The sequence below is a fragment of the Bicyclus anynana genome, chromosome 1, assembly GCF_947172395.1.
Source record: "Bicyclus anynana chromosome 1, ilBicAnyn1.1, whole genome shotgun sequence".
Lineage (NCBI taxonomy): Eukaryota > Metazoa > Arthropoda > Insecta > Lepidoptera > Nymphalidae > Bicyclus > Bicyclus anynana.
This window is the reverse complement of record NC_069083.1, coordinates 14,640,987-14,661,356: the sequence shown is the minus strand read 5'-3', so window position 1 is coordinate 14,661,356 and position 20,370 is coordinate 14,640,987. Positions and strand designations below refer to the sequence as shown.

General features: G+C 34.6%; 2 protein-coding genes across 2 annotated transcripts in view; one reads left to right on the top strand and one right to left on the bottom strand.

Annotated features, from left to right (window-relative positions):
- Positions 1-280: 280 nt before the first annotated feature.
- LOC112052160 (uncharacterized) overlaps positions 281-20,370 on the top strand; it is a 113,313-nt gene continuing 93,223 nt past the window's right edge. Inside the window, exons 1-2 of the mRNA XM_052883775.1 lie at positions 281-441; positions 5,926-5,973. Of these exons, the coding sequence (XP_052739735.1) occupies positions 5,947-5,973 (27 nt within the window). The 5' untranslated portion in view covers positions 281-441; positions 5,926-5,946. The remainder of the gene's footprint in view (positions 442-5,925; positions 5,974-20,370) is intronic.
- On the bottom strand, positions 1,061-19,720 carry LOC128198398 (uncharacterized). The gene is made up of 2 exons (XM_052883750.1): positions 12,992-19,720; positions 1,061-1,701 (listed from the first exon to the last, which is right to left on the bottom strand). Exon 1 carries the CDS (start codon positions 18,869-18,871, stop codon positions 15,656-15,658), a length of 3,216 nt encoding a protein of 1,071 aa, XP_052739710.1. The 5' UTR covers positions 18,872-19,720; the 3' UTR covers positions 1,061-1,701; positions 12,992-15,655.

Sequence of the window (20,370 nt, the reverse complement as noted above, 5' to 3'; positions counted from 1 at the left end):
AACTAGCAGTCTGCTATACACTGTCCACGATAACAATTTTGTTTGACGTCTCAAGGGGAAGGTTGACCATTGACAGACACACAATATGTGTTGATTACAAGTAATCGCCAAGTCATAAGAGTTATGCAGTAAGTATTAAAGCAATGGGATAATACGGAGGCTCGGCTAGGTACTATCGGATTAACTGAAATATGTGCGTTTGTCCTCGCACAATAAAAACTGGCTTACGACTTGCTCTTCCTCTCGCTTTCCGAAGAGGCGGTGGTGGTCGTTGCCCGGCGAGCAGGCAGCCAGTTCGCGCCCGCTCTCAGTAGGTACGCGCGCACCGTGCGCCATATTGTAATATCGCACGTTGTCATGACGACCGCGTAAACTATAATCGCGGGAGTTTTTTGTCACTGTGGAGTGTTTTGTTTATGTTCTATAGGCTAATTAGAAAAAGTAAGTATACCTACATAGAGTAGAGGAGAATAAGTATGATACTATACATTGATAAGTTTAAACTTATTTATTTAGTAAATAACAGAATTTTGAAAATAAATTAGCAATCATCCATAGTTTTATGTTGTTCAGACAAGATGAAATACAGTATCGTTATTAAACTCATCTTTTAATTATTATCCGTAATTTATTGCTATAAGAGCTTTAATAAATTCTTTAAGTAGTTTCTACGCGAAACTATAAGCAACAAATGCATACATCTAACTTTCGCAATATAGTAGTTAGGTATTTATTAGTTTCGCTGATATTACAAAACTTAACAGTAGCAGGATTTAAAATCAATCACCTAAAATTAAACTATAAAACTTAATCACGTAGGTAGGTACTCATAGGAAACCAGATCTTGTATATATATATGAAATACAAAATATATCTATTAATTTAGCGCCATTTTAATAAATACTGCTTAATAAATAGATATTACTTTATTATAAAATTAATAATTAATAAAATTACAACAAAGTAAATAGATATCATTCTATCGATCTGATGATAGGTGGGATTTCTATTGGTATAAGTTACAAACCGACACATTCTTAACGTTTGTTTTTCACGTTATCACTGTACACAAGCTTCTTGTATTTTGTGATTAGATAATTTATTAAAGTCTTTGTAGGTCATATAAAATACGATAATAGGTAGGTACTGCATAATATACGAATAACTAAGCAATAGTATAAATTTCATTTACACGTAGATTTACTAATTGTAAATTTGTTTAATACTTGTAGATAAGCATAGATGCATGATTTTAAATATACGGACAGACAAATAAAACTAAACAAACTGCTGTTTTCGCTTCTGATTATAAAGCATTTATTACACAACGTCCAATTATAATTTTCTAACATTTGTAATGTAGGTACAGATTTAGCATTTTATGATGCTGATGATATGGTATCTACGACCATAATCATAATCCACGTAGGTGGAATTATAATTATGATCTACATGTGTAGATATAACGCAAAAAAATTACATACAACTAAATATGGTTAGGTATTTAATATTTACAATAAACTAGTAGGAAAATAAATAGAGTCAATTCATTAAATTTAAGATATCCACTTGACCTTGACCATAAGTCTATAGTACGAAAAGTAAAAGTGATATAGTTGAATGCGTAGGTACTTCGGTAGAGATAGAGTTGTGGAGCGCGTTGAACTCTTTTGAACGGAGCTTTCGTTGAAACGATTTTACCTGTAAGTTGGGATTAAATGATTGGAAGTTTATGTTTTTGTATTATACGCCGTGCTCTTTTTACAAGATTTTTCGATATATAGTAGGTATTTGACTTTTACGACTTTGACTTGCTAAAATGATAATTGTATTAGGTATTCCTACAATTTAATTTTTACAAAAACTGAAAATTTAATTCATTAAGTTAACCAATTTCCAAAGAGAAGGAGGTTCTTTGTTCAATTATATGTATGATTTTTTTATAAATGTTTACCGTTATTACAATTGTGGACAGATTTTTTTTCTAGGAACCCATTGTAGGACGACAATTTTTTCTGGCAAAATTAAGTTTCCATATAGTTAATTTAAATCATCTTACAGTCGCAGTTATTGTACAGAAACCACAATCAAGGAATCCTTTTATTTTTATTATTTATTTTTCAGCTCCAAAAACGCAACAATTAATAACGGATTAATATTAAACGCATACCTACATCTAACATTGTAAAGAGGTCACAAAAATGTATGGTTTTACAACTTCCAAGAAAGTTATGTTTTTATAACACGTAAATATAGCCATACATTGTAGTCATGTTGTTCGTTAGTTTATTTTTAAGAATGGGCATTAGTTATGTTTTATTTATATTTCTCATCAACACCATCATATTACCCGATGGATGGCCACTGCAGGACTGAGGCATTTTGTAGGGACTTCCAATCAAACATCGGTTTTGAGCCACCTGCATCCAGCGACTCCATACAAATCGCTTTATGTCGTCACACTTTCCTGTACGTGGTCGTCGGCATACCAACACCTTAGGACCCCAATATCCATAGGCTCTTTTACTTATCGATATAAGTACATTGTGTATATAGCAATCAGTTGTTGGTCGAAATTTCTTTTATATAGTAAACGATCTACAAAAAAATCTCACAAGCAACTTGGAGTTAGAAAATTAAAGGTGTTAGGCTTCTGTGCCTCGAAGAAGACGAAAACGTGTTCTTTGAGACAATGTGTTGGGCTTTGAAACTGACGAACTGACAACTAAATTGGTGATAGTTATAAAGTTAAACCTCAAGCCCTAAACTCTTAATGTCCTCAAGGAGAGAAGTCCCAGTCTGTAGTGTCATTAAAAATAGTCTATAGAAGATGATGACGAAATATTGTACAAGCGAATGCGGTAGGTCATCTACAGATTACATAATCATTTTGCTACTATTTACCTACTTGTTTGTAGGTACACTTGTACATCCTTTGTACTCGTACGTTAAAAGTTATAAAAGTAAATGTTAAACTCAAATAATGTTACATAAAATATCTTGTTTAAAACCTGTTACAAGCTTTTGCGTTTTTGTTAGAAATACAAGGCAGTTAAACGAATTAGCACGTACGTAACATGAATAAAAATGTTTACTTTTCTTGTTTTTTTATACATTGTGTGAATCTAATCGTTTAATTCATCTCTTGATAGAGACCGGTTCTTTTCTTCCTGATACACATAGACAAAGAAAATGAGCCTTACTTATACATTTATTCACTGGTAGTCATAATTAGATTGCATGTAGATAAAAATATATGCAGCTAAGCTTTCCCCGTCTAAGCAATTATGCGTTGGCGTTATATAGGAGTTGCGGACCTTGAATAATAAATCCCTAGTTGGGAATTTCCTGGTTGTAAAAAAATTATGTAAATCTTTTACATAATTTTTTTTGGTTGGTTGACCTGTCTAGTACAGTTAGGAATTCAGATTTTGTTGTTTAATAACGGAACGGATAATTTGTTCTAGGTTCGATTCCCAGTTACGTTCAATTTTTTTACTGAGTTGGCTGTGGCCGAGGACCTAGCTTAGCCGGTAGTGTACTGGCTTATTGGAACTGATAAGCTATGAAGAGTTCTGGTATGAAGCCGCGTAGAAACTAATCACAGGTTTAATACATGTAAACGGGATAAAATGCTATTTAAGAACAGGAGTGATCATAATTGTTGTAATAGTCAAGTGCTAAATTGTTGTATGTAGTAAAGATTGTCCTTTCTGCTCTTCTCTATAATATTCAAATCATAGCACATTCTAAAGCAAATCATTAACTTCAATTAGTGATACTCGTATTAGTATTTTATGTGCAGAGTTACGTCTCAAAAATGCATTTCACGGTTAGTTGTGAGTTTGACTTCGTATTATATTGGGCAAGTTAAAATTGTTAATCTTACATAACAGCAGGGCCAATGGTTTTACGTGCTCTTCGAAGCACGGGTATTTACGAATCTTCAAGTAATTTATCTAGAAAATCCAAATAGTACTAATTTGTTTTTTTTTATAGCTAGACTTGAGTACAACCTAGTTTTTCAGTCAGAGTCATGCTCGACCATTGAATTCGCAGTTATCTGTCTCTCTTCTGTGCACTCTACCATCGGGGTGCGTAAGAACAATCCGCACTGTTAAAAAAAGGGTACAACCTGGTCTAATGATCACTGATCTAATCTAATCTAAGGATAAATAATTGATCTAGTTGCATTCAAAGATAATCACATAATTGATAACATCTTAGAGTTAAGGAGTCAACGGTGTTAGTTGCAAACCTAATCATAAAACCTCGATATCAATATCAGTAATTGGTCCCCTAGTAATTACAATTTGTAGGTAGTTCTATAAAAAAATATTTGCAACAACACCACGGTGCCCTTACGTAAGACTCTTGCAAACATGGTATTAACAGCCACTTATTGCTTACTTCTGCATTATTGTAATTAGACAGATCAATTTAAGTAGGTAATCGCGTGTGGCTTATTGGTTTTTTTTCTTTTCAACAGTAACGTGGGAATATTGTTTGCTTACATATTTCGCATAGGGTTCTTGTTTACGTGATATCACTTGCCAGTATTATAGTGAAACACAAAATTACCCTTAACAGTTTAATGGTTGTAATGGTTAGGCCTTCATCAATTGTTAACTAGCAGACCTCGAAATTGTCCGAGAAAAAATTTTTATAATCTTTTTTTTGCACGTTACCATTTTCAGGGTTCCCTAATTTGTTAGGAACCCTTATAGTTTCGCAACGTCTATAAAATAAAATCTGAGCATTTAATAGCAGGACTCAAAACCATGGTTTGTAATCTGAAATCGCATAGACTGAACCAGCTAAGCATTTAATAATAATAGACATTTTTTAACTGATTATAGAAACGAAAAAAGAACAATAGGTAAACAACTCGAGTTAACTTAACCATTTTTGTTAAGAATGTACTCGTATATCGTCATCATTTAGACTTTCGTACTTCTATAAAGCATTGATTTAGTCCCTCAATAAATAACTCAGAACCGCCATAATCCTCTGAAATTTACAGCGCAGGCGAGCTTTTTTAACATTTCGAAACACAACAATACCAAATTGATCATTGTATTGCGACACTGTCTGACTCTTCTTAAGTTATATTTGTACCAAATACTGAATTGTTTGTTGCAACAAGCTGGTAATATTCGGTATCTTTTTTGTTTTGTTACAATATGGACATTGGACAATGTTGCATAAGTTATGACTTGTGACGATAACCGATGTAACATTAGGTTACTTGATACACGGTAACATAAATAAATATTTAACGACTTCGCTTGACTCAGCTCAGCCTTGAGATATATTTTGGAACCGTTGTATATATAACGTTGTATATATATTTAGTTAACGAATTTATTTGTCGCCAGTATAAGTATATCAATATCTATCTATACTAATATTATAAAGCTGAAGAGTTTGTTTGTTTGTTTGTTTGTTTGATTGAACGCGCTAATCTCTGGAACTACTGGTCCGATTTGAAAAATTCTTTCAGTGTTAGATAGCCCATTTATCGAGGAAGGCTATAGGCTATATATTATCCCTGTATTCCTACAGGAACGGGAATCACGCGGATGAAACCGCGCGGCGTCAGCTAGTCTATAATAAATAAATATAAGAATCCGAGTGTCTGTTCAATTTAATCTCCGTAATTGCTAAACGGTTTTAAAGCGGTTGCAGGAAGATTAAGCTTCAAGGGAGTAACAGGTGAGAGGCTTTGTTTAAATTACAGGGGACGTTAAGCTAATATATGGAACAAAATTCTAGCGAACGAAGACGCGGGCTTCCACTATTCTACCATGAAGTATCAAAGTAACCTATAACACGTGCCAATTTTTTATCTAGTACTTATCTAATAATAATTAAAAATAGTTTTTTTCCTAATTTATTTTTCACATTTCATAATGCTTGTTTCAGACGCAGTAAGAAAAACTGAAAATGGAAAAGGAAAAAATCGTGTTTAAGGTAAGCTAGTTTTGTTAAGTAGGCAACTGTTTTGTTTTTAATTTTCACTAAAGCCAAAATAGGATTTATGTGATTGTGAAACTTTCCTGCTTGCAATTCAAGCTCTGAGTCAACCGACGATTATATCGGGCTATGTTCTATTTGTGAATAGATACTATTTTTAGTATCAAAGCTACTTGCCTTGCTGGTAATACAGGTAAATCTAGATGCCTATCTGTTTTACTGTTGTTACTCAAGTACCTACATCTTGCGCTTTTTGCCTTCCTGGAATGTAATCCTATACGTCATTTTATGTAAACGTTGCTTGTGGAGTAATATAATTAAATTACCTTATTTTATTTATATATCAAATCAATATTTATTCAATGTGATAAAACTTTAGCAAACCAATTTAAAAATGGTCGTGCTTAGTCTTTCTTATTTAGTATTGCAATAATGTCATAAATAACAATTATCAAAAAATCATCTTTAGAGGTTTATCTACGTAATCAAAATCACAGCACATTTTATTTTTTATTCGTTAATTATGGGATCCCTGCATCGGAAGGCGAAGTAGGTACTCGTATTTGTGAATACTCCAGTAAATAGTCAAGCAATTTCTGACTCTTGATTTTAGAACCCATTCTACCATTTCAAATCCACCAGCTGGTGATGATGATGATGATGATACTCGTAGTCATCGATTAAGAATCGCCCGGTGTCGCGTGGTAGTGCACCGTTCGCAGCCGCTGGCTCACATTGAACCGTTGACACGAATTCGACATTATCACACGGCCACATTTATCATCGAAATGCATAATGTCAATACATGATCGATACACCAATACCTAAAGTTTAGTGACTGGATGATAAGACGTATTAGACAGGACCACCTTGACAGATTTGGGTGTCCTAAAATCGGATATAGGTACTTTCCTAAAATGGTAAGGTTTCGCTGTCATGAGAAGTTTGGCCAAAGGCCATAAAATATACCCATAAAGCGCATTCGCTGCATTGTATTGGAAATACCTTCACTGAGTCAGTCTATATGAGTCAATAACGAGAGCAAAAAATACATTGAACAATAAATTGGTATATTTATTTGTATTTTGATCTCATGAAAATTAAGTTAAGTTATATGGACGTGGTATGGACCATTTTATATCGATTAATGGACGACCAATAAAAATATACAATCTTTTATATTTCTATGGGTTTGTTACACAAATTGTTGTCGCTGATTATTGATTAGATTATGTTTATCGTCACTATCGTCAAATCATTTTAATAAGCCTGACAAGTCGTTTAGTCGATACTTGTAAACATCTCTGGTGGTAATATATCTACCATTTTCCCCCTTTTTTCGTACGAGTACCTACCTTATTTCGCAGTAGTCTGTATGTTTAAGTTTAAGAGAATACTTCTTTGTATTAGTAAATGTTCATTACATTAGGCTTCTGACAATAGTTAGTATGGTTTGGACAAATTGCCAAATAGTTACTAAATTATCAAAATAGGTCGAAACTATAAATTATCCAGTTTGGAATTTCGTTGACGTAAAATAGTTCCCACGGTTTATTATGAGCTCGCCGAAGATCCTTTAAATTCTCGTTTATGTGCAAATTCACAACTAATGAAATGTAACACTTTAAGTGGGACATTGACTTGAGGTCAAAAGTTTGAGACGCATCGTCGTTGAAAATAAATTTTTGCATTGATTGCAAAATTGCGCATATTTTTAGCGACCATGTGATGTTGAGAGTATGCCAGTGAGAAAAATACTGGGTAGGTTTGCAGGTACCATCAAGTGCTGTTTATTATTATTATCAGCCTATTGACGGCCAAATACTGGGTCAGGCCCTCCTCCTTATAGAAAGACGGTCTTCGTGGCGCAGTAGTATGCGTGGTGGATTTAAAAGACAGAGGTCCTTGTAAATACACCGCGCAGGACGGAGGTATCGACCCCCGGCCGATTGAGGATTTCTTAATTGGTCCAAGTCTGGCTGGTGCGAGGCTTCGGCCATGGCTAGTTACCACCCTACCCACAAAGACGTACCGCCAAGCGATTTAGCGTTCCGGTACGATGTCGTGTCGAAACCAAAAGGGGTGTGGATTTCATCCACCTCCTAACAAGTTAGCCCGCTTCTATCTTAGATTGTATCATCACTTACCATCAGTTGACATTGTAGTCAAGGACTAATTTGTAAAGAATAATATAAAAAGGAGGCTATATCGAGCTTAGACCCGCTACGCTGCTCCAATGCCAGTTGATGGGCTAAGCATGATAATCAACACCTCTATATAAATACACAAGACTTTTTATGCACGATAAACTGTCCTTCCGACTTATTGGGAATGCAGCCGATGGTCAACCTGTTTTATGAATCGTTTTAGCTTGACTCAAGAGTCGAACCCAGGTCCTAGATATCAATATACCTCAAACGATAACTAGCATTGATGTGATGTGATGATGTGAAAATGATAATTAACGCGCTCTCCAAGCCACTAGCTTCCCTACTCCGGGCTGAGTTTAACTGATGAAGAAAAATTCGGTATCTTTTACTCAGGAATCGAAATCAAGACTTCGTTTTACAAAGCAACATAGGTTAACCACTATTGCAACTGGTTTATTCAAAAAAGGCGAGTTCAGTGCAAGTCTACATTACTAACAATTTGTTTATTATTCGTCTTGAATGTCTACAGTTCCATTAACTACGTATTCAAGTAACATCTTACTCATAAATGTAATACAAAGCGTATCGTGTTTTTGCGAGAAAACACCTGTTTATTTAACTTAAAGTTGGCTAATAAATATTCTAAGAGTAGGTTAGTTACTATAAAGAGCACACCTAACCTCTGCACATAATTCACAGCAGTTGCGGTTAACTATATTATTATGTACCACCATAAATAATCACCTTGCTTAATATACCCCGATTCTTAACCCGCGTAAATCCCGATCCTACGCGAATATTGGTATAAAAAGTGCCTTTTTCAGTGCTTTTCAGCTGTTAATCCACGATTGACTAACATATCCACCCAATCTTTCGCATTTATTTATTAGTTAGATTATATTATTGTAACCTCGCTACATCCATAGCTAATTATCTCAATTATCTTTACTTCTATACTAATATTATCTATAATATATCTCTGGATCTACTGAACCAATTTTGAAAATTCTTTTACCACTGAAAAGGCACGTTATTTGTGAATGACATTGGCTATATTTTACTACCGTAATCTCAAGAAAACAGAAACTACGAGGGTGAAACCGCGAAGCGTCGGCATTTCAGTGATATATTAGAGCAAAGAAAGCGCGAAATTTCGTCAAAGTTCTCAAAAGATAGTCGCAGAACTTAAATCGTAGACTTGAACGAATCTCTCACGCGAGTACATTGTTGGCCTTCCCATTGGCGTCAATCAGGGTTCGGCCTTCGATGGCCGCCAGACCGGCTGGGAAGATACAATAATGTCGATAACAATGCACCGGGTATAAACCAAACTTGTAATTAAAGTAATAACATAATGAACAGCCACATCAAGAAATATTCAAGAGCTCGGTTTAAAATGCTTTACAGTTGTTTTAAGTGATGCTGGCTTAAAATACTATGATGTGTAATGATGAAGTCATTAAATACATTTTTATGTTTTACTACTGTACTAGCAAAAATCATCGGGTACTTTGTTGGGGCGCAAGATTGTTTCGACTGAGTAACAGACCCCCTAGCCAAGTGGCACGTCGATTCTCTTTCTACGAACGCTAACGCTTCGAAAATAAAGAAAGATGTATGGGAATGACAGGTGTTGATCACGTGACCTGTCAATAGCAAGTGTCATTCTCATACATCTTTCTAGTTTTCGAAGAAATTGAGTCCTGATGTACCTTATCAATCAAAACAATATTCTAATCTTTGAAACAACAACAAAGATCCTCCAATGAAGCGGGCCACCTAAACTAATATTTTAGATTGAGTTCAGAATACTTCTAATCTATAAACGTAGTTTACTATTGAAGTAGGTACATGCCGACATAATAACTTAATATATATAACTCAAAGATAGATGACAGACATAGTGATCTATAACGCACAGCCCAAACCACTAGGCACTGTTATGACGTAGGCATCCGTGAAGAAAGGATTTTAATTAATTCTACCCCCAAGAGATAATAGGGAATGAAAGTTTGTATGAAACTTTGTCAATTTTAAACCGATCGGGGTAAGTCCGCATGCATAAAAGTACTATGACGTAGGTATCCCCTAAAAAAGGAAATTTCGGCCCTAGGGGATAAAATAGGGGTAGAAAGTTTGCATGGAAAATATTTCAGCTTGCAAGATAAATTTGTAAATGTAAAATGATTAGTGGACTATTTATTATACTTTAAAAAACTTGCAAAAATATAAATGGAAAGGTGTGAAATAGGGGTTGAAAGTTTACATCGATTTTCATGCGGACGAAGTCGTGGGCGTCCGCTACAGAGTAAATATATTTAAAGGTAATAAATATAAATTAATTGAATGAATTGGCGCCTATGTACACATGTTAACCGACTCAAATAAACAATAGAGCGGTTTATATGCTAATTGGATAGTGAATAGTTCGACAGGTCATTTTATCAATATGGTCTCTTAGTAAACCTACGTCGTGCCTATTCGAGATCTATATTTTACATATTAGACTATTGAAATTAATTTATTATATTATTAAAGGGGTTACTCTTATTATAATTATATGTAACATACTTATGTTTTTATTTTAACACGTACAACATTCTGCTTACCTCTTTAGAAAGCAAGTATCTCAAATCTAATGAAGCGGCAAAGAATTTTGATTAGTTACTTTCCAGTACTTATATTAACTAATAGAAATATAAGGGTTTAGTGGGTGAGAAGGTGTGGGTTCGAATCCGGTCCGGGCATGCGCCTTCAACTTTTCAGTTGTGTACATTTTAAGAAATTAAATATCACGTGTCTCAAACAGTAAAAGAAAAACATCGTGAGAAATTCTCTGCGTGTGTGAAGTCTGCCAATCCGCATTGGGCCAGCGTGGTGGACTATTGGCCTAACTTCTCTCACTCTGAGAGGAGACTCGAGGTCAGCCGCGAATATGGGTTGATAATGACAAAAAAAATCGTCAAATTTATATGAATTTATCATTATTCAATTATATTCAAGGACCGCTTTGAAAATGATTTCTCTTTTTGCATATAATGATAATGTTTCATTCGTTTCCAAAAAAAGCTTAATTTATATTTTTGTGGTTAGTCAATTCGAGCGCAGTGCATTGTATGCATTGCGCCATTGTGACCGGCGAATTGCATCAATCGCAATTATTTTCATTAGACGTAGCTCGGAACGTACCGCTGTACCACTGCTATTAGCATCCTAATGTTAAAATGTTTGTTAAATTACGGTTTTGGCGGTAAAGATAAAAATTTAATTTTTAGTAGTATAGGAAGGCCGCACAGAAGGCCCTGGACATGGATTAGCTCACGATATGTTGGTGATGATTGTAAGACACTATTTATAGACATTGATGTTCAATTATTGCAAAACAATCATGATAAAATTAAGAAATTAGTCATTGATTCTGATACCTCTGATACTCACAATAATGCCATGAATGAGACTACGATTTCAAATTCCTTTAATACTCATATTTTATAGCCAAAAATTTACTACATGACGCCTGCGACTCTGTTTGATTTCGGATATATTTCCCTTTTATCTTTATGAAACAAAAATATGTATAGGTACGTTGCAATCTACTTGTCAAATGAAAACTTCATTATGTAGTTCCTATCATATGTATATGCTGTTTTGTTGAACACAAGTAATAAAAAATTATAGATGTATCTATAATTTTCATTAGTTGTGTACAAATTAAAAAAGTAAATTTGATTTTTTTCGTAAAGGTATCGGTAGTCCATCGTTCGTTATCAACCCATATTCGGCTCAGCTCGAGCTCGAGTCTTCTCTCAGAATGATAGGGGTTAAGCCAATAGTCCACCACGCTGGCCCAATGCGGATTGGCAGACTTCACACACTCAGAATTAAGAAAATTCTCTGGTATGCAGGTTTCCTCACGATGACGACCATAGTTATGTAGATCAATTCTTATTCGAATTATATTGATTGTTATTGAAATGAAGCGGCCGCATATCGTAACCTCTAATTTTGTATCTACTTAAGTCCAAAGTAACATTGGGAGTCCATTATAAATGATTGTCGACTTGGAAATGCCACTGTGATGCGCAACGCCTTGGGCTTTGAAATAAATAATGTAGTTTCGTAAAGGTAAGGTAACAATAAATGTATTTTGATGATGATGGATGGCCTTGGGACAGGGTTATCGGCTTAATAAAATGAGAATTTTTCACTCAATTAGGCGGTCTAATGTTCCGTAATAGAAATGTAACAAATAACATCTATATTTTAAATGTGTTTTTAAAGATATCATCTTCAAAATAAGAACTTAATTGTTCTAGTTATTTAGAAGCTGCTAGAGTTTTTTTACAGAAACACATATGACATTTTTATTGTATCTTTTTACTAGTTTAATTAGTAATGTTTTGCATACGTATCTCGCAATTAAGCATGTCGATCCGTTCCTTATGGATCGTAATAAGGAATTAACTTTAAGGAAAATAACTTTAGATATGCAGTTGTTTACTAATGTTTACATATTAGTGGAAATATACGATATTTAAATTACTATAACGGCATACAAGTTGTTAGTTACGTCACAGAAACATAGTAGGTAGCTGTTTACTTGGTCGCTGAATATGGACTTCGAGAAGGCTCAAAGTCACACAGCGGATGAGCTATGAAAGGACTATCTCTGCGTGATCGAATTAAAAATGAGGAGATCCGCAGAAGAACCAAAGTCACCGACATAGCTCAAAGAGTCGCGAAGCTGAAGCAGAAGGGTCAGATTCATTAACGAGAGGCGGTGGTTTGATCCCCGCTTGACTATTACCCACTTCTAACACATTCTTTTCGTTTTCCGATTAATTGGAGGGTGTAGGAAAACTTACAGTTTTGGCGGATCGCTGGGTTTCACCTTCAGTTAAATACTAATTATTATCACATGCTTCGTGTCACGTTTTTTCTTGCGCCGGCCGGCTTCTTCGCGGGTTGGTAGATACACTTCTTCCTTTGCGGTTTGTATATTGTAAGTTTGTAAGATAGGTTTAGGCGATCAGCGGATATGGAGCTCCAAGTGAAATAAAAAGGACAATTTGCGGATTAATCTGATAGAGGTTGTTGAACTTGTGTAGGTGACGCGGAAGTGAATCAAAAAGAGTGCGTAGTGATTTCATAGACTAAATGTCAATGTTTCATAGACTTTGTTTTTTTTTTTTTTTGATGGACTCGTGGTCGAGCTCTTTGATATTAAGAATCTTACAACTCCCCCGGGCGTAGAGGTACCCTCTACATAAATTAATAACTGAATTATAAGGTTTGAGCGTTGAGCTTGAAGTATATGTGAAAAAATATTTATAACTATAATGTACTAAATAAATGAATTATCTTTAATTAAAACAATTTGAATGAAATTAAATATTATTGCAAAGGTACTAATATTATTATATAATATAATAAAATTATTGTAAAGGGACTAATCCGTACAACAGGACGGATATAGCTTCCGGAGTGCGTTCTAACTTTGACTGCTCTGACTATATTATCCTTCCCTGGATACAATTGTTCTACTATTCCTAAAGGCCAACATAAAGGATGAGTATTAGAATCTTTGATCAATACAACAGTTCCAGTAGTAATAGGATTAGAAGGTGTATTCCATTTCTGTCTCTGTTGTAAAGAAGTTAAGTACTCTTGACTCCACCGTTTCCAAAAGGAATGAATGATCTTTTTTAATAATTGATAGCGTGATAACCGAGTGTCAGGTATGTCAGTCAAGTCTTCTGATGGTAAATACTTCATAGGAGTGATGTTGAGAAAATGATTTGGAGTTAAAGCAGATAGGTCTGAAGGATCAGCACTCAAGACGCACAATGGTCTACTATTTAACAGATTTTCAATTTGAACTAAAACTGTATTTAATTCTTCATAAGTTAGAATTTGTGTACCTATAACTTTATACAAATGAGTTTTTATACAGCGGACGTTAATTTCACTTAGTCCATTAAAGTGTGGACCATATGGTGGGCTATGCTTAAATTGAATTCGATGCTCTGCTAGTTTGTTTTCAATATAATTTTGATGAGCTTTGGACTGTATAAGAGAATAAATTTCATTTAACTTGCGCTTTGAACCTAAAAAATTTGTAGCTCCATCACTGTAAATTAAGCTAACAGGTCCCTTTCGTGATATTAATCTTAAAAAGGCTGCTAAAAATAAATCTGAACTTAAATCAGAGACCAATTCTATATGTATTGCCTTAGTAGTTAGGCAAGTGAATACACAAACATATGCTTTTTGGCTTTTTATGCCTCTACGGCGTATATGAGTAACGAAATAAGGTCCCATGTAATCTACAGAGCAAAAAACGAAAGCTTTGACTTGTGCTACTCTAAATGCGGGCAACTCTCCCATTTTAGGGTAGGTAAATTTAGGATTAATGCGATGGCAAATGTTGCATTTGTGTACACGATTACGAATCAAATTTCTAGCGCCAATTATCCAGTATTTCTGTCTAATTAGTGCAAGTAAAAGAGCAGGTCCTGTGTGCAAGTTAGTTATATGATAAAAATCAACAATGAGATGAGTAATTCGTTCCTTTGCAGGTAAAATAAAAGGATGTTTTTGACCAAACTCTAATTGTGAGTTGGACAAACGACCACCAACTCGAATGAGGTCATTATCCATAAAGGGGTTGAGATTTAGTATAGCTTTAGAGCAAATTTTGTTAGTATTAAGAGCGCAAATGTCACTTGAAAAATGTTTATTTTGAATGTAACGTATAATATAAACTTCAGCAAATTCCAAATCTGAAACTGAGACGAGTCCTCGAGAGCTAAGACGTTTTGAAAATCTTAGAATATATACTGTAATGCGGAGTAATTTAGACCAGCTTGAAGAGCGTTCGGCTAAATTTTCAATAGGATGTTGAGAGTTGGGAAGAGAAACTTCAACTTTTAAAACTGTTGTTTTTGATTCCTCAAGGTTTTCATCATTACTTCCAACAATGAACGTTTTTACAGGCCATTGAGAATTAGGGTAAGTAATCCATTGTGGACCTTTAAACCAAAGGTTGCGTTTCAACAACTCTTTTGGTGTTATAGGGCGAGAAATTATATCGGCGGGGTTTTCGCGACCATCTATATGAAACCAATGTTTAGAATGTAATTTAGAATTTATTTCTGTTATTCTATTAGCAACGAATGTATGAAATTTATAAGCGGGTGAATGTATCCATGTAAGCGTTACTGTTGAATCTGTAAATGCATATATTTCATTTAATTTACAGCGTTTAGTTAGAACCTCTCGTACAGAGTTAATTAAATTAGCTAAGAGTAAAGCGGCGCAAAGTTCTAAACGGGCGAGAGATATTTTCTTAAGCGGTGCTACTTTTGATTTGGAAGTGAGTAAATGAACACATCCCTGAGATTGTTCATTAGAGCTTACACGTAGGTATACCGCGGCTCCGTAGCATTTCTCACTAGCGTCAGAAAATCCTAATAGTGTGATGTGTACATCAGAATATATACCTACATGACGTGGAATTTGAATTTTTTCTAAATATGAGAGTTCATTACAGAATTGAGTAAATTGGTGGGAGATTGAGATGGTACTGGAGTATCCCAGTCAAGATTTAACTTCCAACACTCTTGTATAAGAAGTTTCATGAAAGTTATAACAGGGCCTATAAAACCTAAGGGGTCAAATAAACGCGCGGTTATAGAAAGAATTAAGCGTTTAGTGTACTGTGTGTTTGAGTAAGTGTCATTATTTAAACTAATTTTAAAGTTGAATGTATCTGACTTAGGATGCCATTGCATACCTATAATCTTTGTAACATCTTGAGAGTCTGAGTCGAAATTGATAAAATTTTCATTTTTATGAGCAGAAGGAATTTTAGCTAAGAGTTCAGTGTTATTAGAGATCCACTTTACTAGATTAAAACCACCGGAGTTGAACATTTTAACCATTTCTTGATAAGTTTCAAAAGCTTTATCCAAGCTATTGACTGAATTTATGTAATCATCCATGTACATATTATTATTAGCTTCAATTGATGCAAGTGGATATTTGTCTTTACTATCTTCAGCTAACTGACGTACAACTCTCATAGCAAGGTACGGTGAGCTTGACACTCCAAATGACACAACTGTAAAATTATAAGTATCTATTGGTTGTGTAGAATCAAATCTAAAAAGAATGCGTTGATAAGCGTGATGTGCGGGTGTGAGATTTAGTTGAAAATAATGTTTTTCGATATCTGCTGTCAAGGCGACAGAGAATAAACGTAAATTTATCAATAATTCAAATATGCTATTTTGTAAATTGGGTCCTGTATATAATAAGTCATTGAGTGATTTTCCTGATGTTGTTTTTCTTGAAGCATTGAGTACAATGCGAGTTTTAGAAGTTTTTTTATCTGGGCGATAAACAGCTCTATGCGGAATGTAATAACAATTAGTGGTGCGTGATGGATCCTTTACTTTTGTGAGATAACCTTTGTCAATGTATGACTGAATAGTTGCGTTATAGTCTGCGCGAAGAGCGGGTGTAGAGTCTAACTTTCTTTCCAAGTTTGTCAGAGAGCGTTTAGCGTTTATGAATGAATCACCTAGTTTCGCGGGATCTTCTTTGAAGGGTAAGTGTACAGTATATCTACCTGTTTTATCGCGTGAATATGTATGTTTAAATATGCGCTCACAAGTCTCCTCATCTGGGCTTACATGGTTTCTTTGAGGAACATTTTCTAATGACCAAAAGCGTTCTGTTAATTTTTCAAGTAATAGTGGTTCTGTGTTGCAAAAAAATGCTTTACTGTTAGATTGGTAATGATCGTTCATGACACAATTAGCTTTCCCCATAAGGATATAGCCGAGCGTTGATTGAATTGCAACAACAGAAGAATGCGGTGAAATAATTTTATTACTCCCAATTAAAAATGGAAACAATTCATTTCCAACCAAACAATCAATTGGGCCAGGAATATGATAGTTATCATCTGCCAACGGCAAAGAGTGCAAGTGATTTAATTCTGAGACATTAATATGGGCATTAGGCAAGTGGTCAGTTATTGTGTCAATGACCCTAGCATTAATTGTGTAAGAACAACGGTTATCAAAACGAGAGTGAATTTTAAATGTAACGAAACCTAATGAAGTACTTTCGGTTTGACCAATACCCTTTATGGTAGTGGGAGCAAATTTAATTTTCAAATTGAGCCTTTGACAGCAGTCTTTACTTATGAAATTGGTCATCGACCCAGTATCTAAAAATAGGCGTATATAATGGTGTTCATTATTATTGTAAACACTAACAGCGGCTGTGGGAAGCAATACTGTTGTATGATTAATGTTACTGTAAGTACAAGCTGATGTTGTGACAGAGAGAGCTAAATCATTTGACTTTTGAGGTGGATTTTGATTTTCAGAAGTATGTTGAGTTTGAAAACTTGATGCTAATGGTTGAGCTATTGAATGTTTATCAGATAAGTGAGTTGAAGTGTTATTAGTTGATGTGTCCCTATGGTTCAGTGAGTGAGAAGCGGTATAAGAACGTGAAGTGCCAGGTTTAGCAAATGAGTCACATAACAGAGAGTGATGTAAATTGGAGCACTTCATACATCTATTTTGACTGCGGCATTGGAACGTCTTATGAGATCCTAAACAATTTTTACAATATCCTGTCTTATTTACTATGTCAAGTCTGTTTCTAGGATCTTGATTTATGAAGAAATCACATTTATATAATGGATGAAAATCCTTACTTTTACATACTAAACAAGAGCGTTGATTAATTTGAGAATTTGAAGAATAAGTATTACCACACACTGTACTTGTGAACGTTTGAGGCTTAGGCTTGTAAGTAGTGTTGGGTTTTCTGTTATAGTTTTCAGTCTTAGCATATGACTGAGTAGTTTGTGCGCGCAATGTAATTATTTTAACCTGTTCTTTAAGAAACTTATTTAAATCTGAAAATTTAGGAATTTTAATGTCCTTGTGAGTTTGTTCAAATAAGATTACAGTGTCTTTATTTAACTTTGAGAGAGCGATATGAGTTATTATAAAATCTGCTAAATCATCTATATTTAAACGTCTAAGAGCAGCTTCTGCTGAACAAAACTGTTCTAAAAATGATTCTAAAGAAAATGTATTTTGTTTGTAATGTAGTAGGGATTCTACATATTGAGACGCCAAGACCCTTGTATCCTGATACTTTTCTACAAGAGAATTAAAGATTATGTGGTAATTTTCGCCAGTTGGCCTTATACTGGCACAAATATGCAAAGCCTTCCCAGTTAAGCATCCTGTCAGATACTGGACCTTTTGCATATCTGAGATTTGATTATTGTTGTGAATTAAACTTAGGAAATTTTCATAAAAGACGGGCCAAGCACTGGGACTCCCATCGAACTTCTGAAGTTGTATGGGTGGCAATTTTGAATTCAACAAGTTATATTGCTCTAGTCCTTGAGATTTGCTTTTTACATTGGATAAAGCTTGTTGAATTTCACAATATAATTGATCAAATGCTTCAAGCGCAGCATAATTTGGTCTGATGTTCTCATCTTCCTTGAGTTGCTCAGTGACTAGCTCATCTACCGTGTTTATAAATTGTTGCCTAGTACTTTCTATTGAAATGACTCTAGTTAAAAATCTACTTCTGTTTTGATCATCGTCTAAGCAGCGGCTCAAATCGTATAATTGTTGTATTATATTAAACAGGCTTTCTTTGCGTGCTTCTAGTTTTAATATATTTTTATTTAGCTTCGACATGTTGTAAGCTCAGGAGTTGTAAGAAATGAATTAAATTGTTTATAGATATGCAAGTGTAATATTTTAAGGTTAAGTAACTAATTCTTCTTGTTAATAGATATATGTATGAGAAAAGTAAGCGGTAATTTTTAGAAAAATGTATTAAAATGCGTGTATTGCGTTATAATCTGTAGGATGCGATTGGATTACGAAAGATGTGAAAATAAGAACCGGTCGAATGCAAGATGGCGCGTGTTGTCTTTGTGTAATTGTGTGATTAAGAAGGAATTTAGATTGAGATTACGGGATCCGGGAACTCGAATGGACCAGAAAGGTTGTAGGAAAACTTACAGTTTTGGCGGATCGCTGGGTTTCACCTTCAGTTAAATACTAATTATTATCACATGCTTCGTGTCACGTTTTTTCTTGCGCCGGCCGGCTTCTTCGCGGGTTGGTAGATACACTTCTTCCTTTGCGGTTTGTATATTGTAAGTTTGTAAGATAGGTTTAGGCGATCAGCGGATATGGAGCTCCAAGTGAAATAAAAAGGACAATTTGCGGATTAATCTGATAGAGGTTGTTGAACTTGTGTAGGTGACGCGGAAGTGAATCAAAAAGAGTGCGTAGTGATTTCATAGACTAAATGTCAATGTTTCATAGACTTTGTTTTTTTTTTTTTTTTTGATGGACTCGTGGTCGAGCTCTTTGATATTAAGAATCTTACAGAGGGGAACGAGAATATTAGTAATATTTAAGATATCGCAAATATTCTTTTGAAAAAGATAAAACAAAATGCCGTTAATTAAATCTAGTAGCAGTATTGTTACAAATTAGATAACTGTTATGTCATAATTGTTCCGGTTACGAATGTTACCTGCTCATTGGTGTCTGAATTTTTTTTTATAAAATGCTTAATTATTTTTCAATTTACTGTCAATCGATTCCAAAAGTTCGTTTTACTACGGATATATAAAATGACAGATTAATCGTGTTTATTGTCATCTATATTAAATATTATAAAGCTGAAGAGTTTGTTTGATTGAACGTGCTAATCTCAGGTACTACTTATCCGATTTGAAAAATTCTTTCAGTGTTAGATAGCCCATTTATTGAGGAAGGCTATATTTTATTCCCGTCTTCCTAAGGGAACAGGAACCACGCGGGTGAAACCGCGATGCGTCAACTAGTTATATATAAACTGAAAATTTCGTAAAAAACCTTCCTTCAGTTTTACGACTTTACACACAAACTGTCGGTCTACTTCACAAATGCTTGTCTGTACCTACACTTACAACTGCATCCAGACTTATCCAGCTTCCATCTTAGACTGCATTTACACTTAACATTAACATTAGGTGTGATCGCAGTCAAGGGTTAACTTTTGATACTTCCTACTAATATTATAAACGCGAAAGTTTGTATTTATAATATTATTAGGAAGTATATTATCATAAGTTGTTTTGTTACTCTTTAACACCGCAACTACTGAACCGATTTGGCTGGAATTTAGAACGAAGATA